General features: G+C 41.6%; 1 protein-coding gene across 3 annotated transcripts in view; it reads left to right on the forward strand.

The window, feature by feature from the left end:
• LOC121844144 (zinc finger protein 664-like) overlaps positions 1-3,629 on the forward strand; it is a 49,256-nt gene extending 45,627 nt beyond the window's left edge. Inside the window, exons 2-3 of one of the 3 annotated variants that reach the window (XR_006081884.1) lie at positions 2,622-2,812; positions 3,190-3,629. Coding sequence is in view for 1 of the 3 variants with exons in the window: in XM_042314061.1 (XP_042169995.1) it covers positions 3,218-3,471 (254 nt within the window). In the remaining 2 variants the exon portion in view is untranslated. The remainder of the gene's footprint in view (positions 1-2,621; positions 2,813-3,189) is intronic. The other 2 variants (XR_006081883.1, XM_042314061.1) reach the window with 2 other exon arrangements.
• Positions 3,630-7,927: the final 4,298 nt, after the last annotated feature.

The raw sequence follows: 7,927 nt of genomic DNA on the forward strand, positions 1-7,927 counted from the left end.
TGAACTACATTAACTACATCAGTTCAAAACAAAATATGCTAGCTAGCTACTCCATAGTCCAAGCTACGGTAAACGCTAGCTAGCTACTCCATAGTCCAAGCTGCGGTAAACGCTAGCCATATTTCACTGTCAGACAGGACACAACTCAAACTAGCTGAGAAAACAAAACAAATCAGATTGTATTGGTCCATACACATACTTAGCAGATCTTACTGAGGGTGTAGCGAATTGATTGTTCCTAGTTCCAACAGTGCAGTAATGTCTAACAATAAAAGAATGGAATTCAGAAATATATAAATATTAGTCCAGAGTATGAATACAGTACATGCATAAGTATGTGGACACCCCTTCAAATGATTGGATTTGGCTATTTCAGCCACACCTGTTGCTGACAGGTGTATAAAATTGAGCATACAGCCATTCAACCTCCATAGACACACATTGGCAGTAGAATGGCCTTACTGAAGAGATCAGTGACTTTCAACATGGTAACATCAAAGATGCCACCTTTCCAACAAGTCAGTATGTCAAATTTCTGCCCTGCTAGCGATTTCCCCAGTCAACTGTAAGTGGTGTTATTGTGAAGTAGAAATGTCTAGGAGCAACAACAGCTCAATTGAGAAGTGGTAAACCACACAAGATCACAGAACGGGACCACCGAGTACTGAAGCGCGTAGCGCATAACAATTGTCTGTCCTCAGTTGCCACACTCCCAACCTAGTTCCAAACTGCCTCTAGACGCAACGTCAGCACAATAACTGTTCGTCTGGAGTTTCATGAAATGGCTTTCCATAGCTGAGCAGCTGCACACAAGCCTAAGGTCACTATGCGCAATGCCAAGCGTCGGCTGGAGTGGTGTAAGGCTCACCGCCGAATGACAAATCTGGGTTTGGCAGATGCCAGGAAAAGCTACCTGCTCCAATGCATAGTGCCAACTGTAAAGTTTTGGTGGAGGAGGAATACTTGTCTGGGGATGTTTTTCATGGTTCGGGCTAGGTCCCTTAGTTCCAGTGAAGGGAATTCTTAACGCTACAGATGCAATTTAGATGATTCTGTGCTTCCAACTTTGTGTTAAGTTTGGGAACGCCCTTTCCTATTTCAGCATGACAATGCCCCGTGCACAAAGCAAGGTCCATACAGAAATAGTTTGTTGAGATTGGTGTGGAAGAACTTGACTGGCCTGCACAGAGACTCCTGACCTCAATCCCATCGAACACCTTTGGGATGAATTGGAACGCAGACCGCAAGCCAGGCCTAATTGCCCTTCATCAGTGCCCAACCTCACTAATGCACTTGTGGCTGAATTGAAGCAAGTTCCCGCAGCAATGTTCCAACATCTAGTGGAAAGACTTCCCGGAAGTGGAGGCTGTATAGCAGCAAAGGGGAGACCAACTCCATATTAATGCTCATGATTTTGGAATGAGATGTTCAACGAGCATGTGTCCACATACTTTTGGGAATGTAGTGTATGTGATGGGATTCTCGTGGAAATTCAACACAGGGACACTCGAATTCAATCTTAAATGAATGAAGTTTTTTTTAATCAGCATGCTGGAGAGGTCAAACTTAGAAGTATAAAGTACTGTTCTGAAGGTATCTCCCTCAGGGAAGTCCCATTAGATCTCTTATATACTGGTTACAGACACGTTACATAGTAATAGTTCATAGGGTTGGTTCCGGCATGTGTCTGGCACGCCTCCTGTCTTAACTTATAGAACATATTCTGGCCGTTCTGCCAGATGGTCCTAAGGAGAGGGTCATGCCAAAGCTGTGCTTATCAACAGTGCCAAACTAACAACTCTGCCATTAGACAGGCTTGATTGTATTTACAGCTCTGATCTGGATGGTGGACTAGCCCTGTGTTGGATAATTGTCAACGGCCATTCCAGTGGAGTGGTGCTTGGGGTGGGGGAGGGGCTAATGCCCCCCAAACCCTGATTATATAAATGTATAGGATACATAACACTGCAACACAGGCTAGAAACAGGCTGTTAAAGGCACCAGAAAGATGTGGCTCTATTGTACATGGGGATAACTGTATACATTCATTTAATTCAGGGTGGAAGGTAAAACCAAATAATTGATGGAGTTGGCTCTAAATACTACATCATAATGAGCAGCAGTAGTTCAGATGTTGAGGTTTTTCATCTGGTTATTATGACGAATAACGATTTTGCAGGTGTTGGTGTTCGCTGACTTTTTGGAGAGGGAAGGGTGGAGCTCTTCATTCCAGCATCTGTTAAGCTCTCATCCTAACACTTATGAACTCAGAACTAAATCGTGCGGTTGACTAATTACGTGAGACATTAGTTCTGGGTTAACCAAGATTAACTCAGGGGTGAAAGATGTGTTCAACTCCAATGAAAACTCAAAGGTTCTGAACATAAGACAGGAGGCATTACAAGTGTTATACGTTTTTACATTAGTAAAAAAATATACCACTAACATTTGAGAAATGTCCCAAAGTGATTTGAAAACTGTACATTTGTGGAAAGTAGTGAACAGTTACACACTTCAGGAGAAAGGAGGTATTTATAAGGATGCACCAATCAGAGATTTAGACTAATCAAATGTTTGGTCTAATGATATATTCTATGTACAATACTTCCTGTGGTCACCAGGACAGAGCTAGTCCGTCCCCCTCCACCCTGCCGGAGTCCCCTGGTCACAACTCTCCTGGTAGCACCTTACTGCTGGGTCTCAAGAGGGTTTTGTGCGGCTGGTCGACTGCAGGAAAACAACAGGGCAGAGTGGAGCTGTGAGAGAAGGACACGAGGATGGAGATTTGATGTCATCAAGTAAGAACAATGGGGTGTGTGGATGAGACCACAATCTGCTTCTGCAACTTCTGTTTATTTATAAACAGTAAAACGCTCAGGGGCTAGTTAATTGTCAATAGAATTTCATGAATGGAGGGTACCTAATAAACTGGGTGTATATTGATGATAACAGAGGCAGGTAGTCTTGTGTTTTAAGAGCGTTGGGCCACAAATTGAAAGGTTGCTGGTTTGGATCTCTGATCCGACTTGGTAGAAAATCTGTCTGTGCCCTTGAGCAAGATACTAAACCTCCTGTAAATCACTCTGGATAACATCGTCTGCTAAATAACACTTACATTTTTTTTGTTATCGTGTTTGTTTATGGACCCATGTTTCCAAAACCTAGTTATTCAATGTCTTTGTTTCACAGGGGACACCCCTAACCGTCGTTCTCTCAGTGGCAGGTGCTTATCTTCTGGGCATCCTCAACCACATGTTGCTGACGAGACAGAGAAGAGTCTTTCCAGATCAGAACATCTCAAGAAACATCAGCAGAGGTGTACAGGGAAGAAACCTCACCACTGCTGCTCTGACTGTGGGAAGAGTTTCACAAACCGGAGTGACTTCATTATTCACCAGCGGATTCACACCGGAGAGAAACCGTACTGCTGCTCACAGTGTGGGAAGAGTTTCGCTGCTTCTAACACCTTAAAATCTCACCTGAGAATTCATACAGGGGAGAAGCCTTACCCCTGCCTTGATTGTGGGAAAAGCTTTTCATATTTGGGAGCCCTAAACATACACAAGCTAACACACACTGGAGTGAAGCCTTATAGCTGTGATCAATGTGGGAAGAGCTATGCTGTATCAGATGCCTAACTATACACTGCATACACACCTTATATCTGTGATCATACACATCAGGCACCCTAAATTCAGTGTGGCAAGACAATCAGAACACACACTGGAGAGAAACCTTATAGCTGTGATCAGTGTGGGAAGAACTTTGCTCTAGCTTCCTCCCTGACTAGACACCATCGGACACACACTGGAGAGAGACCTTATGTCTGTCTATGTGGGAAGAGCTTTGCGCTAGCTTCCACCTTGAATACACACCAGCTAACACACACTGGAGAGAAGCCTTTTAGATGTGATAAGTGTGGGAAGAGCTTTGCTATAGCTTCCTCCCTGACTAGACACCATCGGACACACACTAGAGAGAAACCTTTTACCTGTGTTAAGTGTGGGAAGAGCTTCAGTCAATCAGGAACACTAAATTCACACCAGCGAACACACACTGGAGTGAAACCTTATAGATGTGCTCAGTGTGGCAAGAGCTTTGCTCAATCAGTACACCTGAATATACACCAGAGACAACACACAGGAGAGAAACCTTTTAGCTGTGAACAGTGTGGGAAGAGCTTTGCTGTGTCAGAAAAACTTACTATACACCAGCGCATACACACAGGAGAGAAGCCTTATAGCTGTGATCAGTGTGGGAAGAGCTTCAGTCAATCAGGGACCCTAAATTCACACCAGCGAACACACACTGGAGAGAAACCCTATGTTTGTCTATGTAGGAAGCGCTTTGCTTATTTAGGGCAATTGAAAAAACACCAGAAAACAAAAACGTGCCGTATTTCCTCTCCCTCCTATCTGTCACCGGTTCCAGTACACTAAATAAAGGATCAATAGGAAACATCTAGTGAACAGTCATATCCATCTCCCATTCTTAAACAGTTGCCTCAGTCTGATCACCATGGTAACCTCTGTGCAGCATAATATGCAGCTCTGATCTAGGATCAGGTCTCCCCTGTGTCTATGTAATATCACACATTGATCTAAATGGATAAATGTTATCATAGGAAATGTTATAGTGAACCTGTGGGGATGTTGATAATTGTATCTTCTTTCATACACTGCCCTTTGGCATTTTTCCTATTTTGTTGTATTACAACCTGTAATTTAAATTAATTTTTATTTGGATTTCATGTAATGGGCATACACAAAATAGTCCAAATTGGTGAAGTGAAATGAAAAATATTACTTGTTTAAAAAAATTATAATAAATAAAACAAAAGTGGTGTGTTCTTATGTATTCACCCCCTTTGCTATGAAGCATCTAAATATGATCTGGTACAACCAATTACCTTCAGAAGTCACATAAGTTAAATGAAGTCCACCTGTGTGCAATCTAAGTGTCACATGATCTGTCACACGATCTCAGTACAGATATATATATTGTTATACAGTGTGGAGAACAAGTATTTGATACACTGCCGATTTTGCAGGTTTTCCTACTTACAAAGCATGTAGAGGTTTGTAATTGTTATCATAGGTACACTTCAATTGTGAGAGACGGAATCTAAAACCAAAATCCAGAAAATCACGTATGATTTTTAAGTAATTAATTTGCATTTTATTGCATGACATAAGTAATAGATCACCTACCAACCAGTAAGAATTCCAGCTTTCACAGACCTGTTAGTTTTTCTTTAAGAAGCCATCCTGTTCTCCACTCATTACATGTATTAACTGCACCTGTTTGAAGTCGTTACCTGTATAGAAGACACCTGTCCACACACTCAATCAAACAGACTCCAACTCTCCACAATGGCCAAGACCAGAGAGCTGTGTAAGGAGATCAGGGTTAAAATTGTAGACCTGCACAAGGCTGGGATGGGCTTCAGGACAATAGGCAAGCAGCTTGGTGAGAAGGCAACACCTGTTGGCGCAATTATTAGAAAATGGAAGAAGTTCAAGATGACGGTCAATCACCCTCGGTCTGGGGCTCCATGCAAGATCTCACCTGGGGCATCAATGATCATGAGGAAGGCGAGGGATCAGCCCAGAACTACATGGCAGGACCTGGTCAATGACCTGAAGAGAGCTGGGACCACAGTCTCAAAGAAAACCATTAGTAACACACTACGCCGTCATGGATTAAAATCCTGCAGCGCACGCAAGGTCCCCCTGCTCAAGCCAGCGCATGTCCAGGCCCGTCTGAAGTTTGCCAATGACCATCTGGATGATCCAGAGGAGGAATGGGAGAAGGTCATGTGGTCTGATGAGACAAATAGAGCTTTTTGGTCTAAACTCCACTCGCCGTGTTTGGAGGAAGAAGAAGGATGAGTACATCCCCAAGAACACCATCCCAACCATGAAGCATGGAGGTGGAAATCATTCTTTGGGGATGCTTTTCTGCAAAGGGGACAGGATGACTGCACCGTATTGAGGGGAGGATGGATGGGGTCATGTATCACAAGATCTTTGCCAACAACCTCCTTCCCTCAGTAAGAGCATTGAAGATTGGTCGTGGCTGGGTCTTCCAGCATGACAACGACCCGGAACACACAGCCAGGGCAACTAAGGAGTGGCTCTGTAAGAAGCATCTCAAGGTCCTGGAGTGGCCTAGCCAGTCTCCAGACCTGAACCCAATAGAAAATATTTAGAGGTAGCTGAAAGTCTGTATTGCCCAACGACAGCCCCAAAACCTGAAGGATCTGGAGAAGGTCTTTATTGAGGAGTGGGCCAAAATCCCTGCTGCAGTGTGTGCAAACCTGGTCAAGAACTACAGGAAATGTATGATCTCTGTAATTGCAAACAAAGGTTTCTGTACCAAATATTAGGTTCTGCTTTTCTGATGTATCAAATACTTATGTCATGCAATAAAATGCTAATTAATTACTTAAAAATCATATAATGTGATTTTCTGGATTTTTGTTTTAGATTCCGTCTCTCACAGTTGAAGTGTACCTATGATAAAAAATTACAGACCTCTACATGCTTTGTAAGTAGGAAAAGTTGCAAAATCGGCAGTGCATCAAATACGTGTTCTCCCCACTGTATATATACACCTGTTCTGACAGGCCCCAGAGTCTGCAACACCACTAAGCAAGTGGCACCATGAAGATCAAGGAGGCCTCCAAACAGGTCCGGGACGAAGTTGTGGAGAAGTACAGATCAGGGTTGAGTTGTAAAAATTATATCTGAAACTTTGAACATCCAACGGAGCACCATTAAATCCATAAAAAATGGAAATGGCCCTAAGCATACTGCTAAAGCAACACTCGAGTGGTTTAAGGGGGAAACATGTAAATGTCTTGGAATGGCCTAGTCAAAGCCCAGACCTCAATCCAATTGAGAATCTGTGGTATAACTTAAAGATTGATGTATACCAGCGGAATCCAACCAACTTGAAGGAGCTGGAGCAGTTTTGCCTTGAAGAATGGGCAAAAATAGAGACACCCCAAGAGACTTGCAGCTGTAATTGCTGCAACAACAAAAAAAAGGGGGGGGGGATAATGTAGAATAATGTTTCATCAATAGGTACATATTCATTTATTCAATTGATCAATACATTAAATCCATTATCTTCTAAACAAGAAGTTATCACTTAAATGGTGTATTTTATAAATCTGTATTTTTTTAAATGATCCTAAATCTAATCCATAATATATTGGATAATTATTTCCATGAGTTCAAGACAAGATCTATGCATACTGTGTCTTGTAACAACGGTTAATGTAATAACTTTTAGATTTATAATGTAATAAAACTGGTAAATGTAACATCTTGTTGGTTAATATGATAAAATGTTGAATTGTTATAGTAATAACTTTTTCCATTTAATGTAATAAGTTACTTTATCAGGTGAGTTACAACTTTAATGAATAATGTAATAACACCTAAACCAATGTTTTATGTGTTACCTCACTAATGTTAATGCACATACCACCCTCCACCAATTACAAACATACACACACAAACCTATGCACTTGTACTCGTACACAAACACACACTCTAATCATTGGTCACATACAAATATTTAGCAGATGTTATTGCGGGTGTAGAAATGCTTGTGTTCCTAGCTCCAACAGTGCAGTAATATATAACAATACACACACACACACACACATCTAAAAGTAAAAGATTAGAATTATTGAAATATACACACCTGTACAATCGAATATATATACATACACACACACACACATTGATAAAAATAAACTGAATGAATCTGTAGACCTTATAGTCAATGAGCCAGGGTGCTCGGTTGTCTCACTCATTTTTTTTTGTCCTTGGTGTTGAAAATGTGTTCTATCATACTCATCAGAATGACCTGTTATTTATTTTAAAAGAAAATTATACATTTGTAACTTGTTTTG

This window comes from Oncorhynchus tshawytscha, unplaced genomic scaffold (assembly GCF_018296145.1).
Source record: "Oncorhynchus tshawytscha isolate Ot180627B unplaced genomic scaffold, Otsh_v2.0 Un_contig_4912_pilon_pilon, whole genome shotgun sequence".
Lineage (NCBI taxonomy): Eukaryota > Metazoa > Chordata > Actinopteri > Salmoniformes > Salmonidae > Oncorhynchus > Oncorhynchus tshawytscha.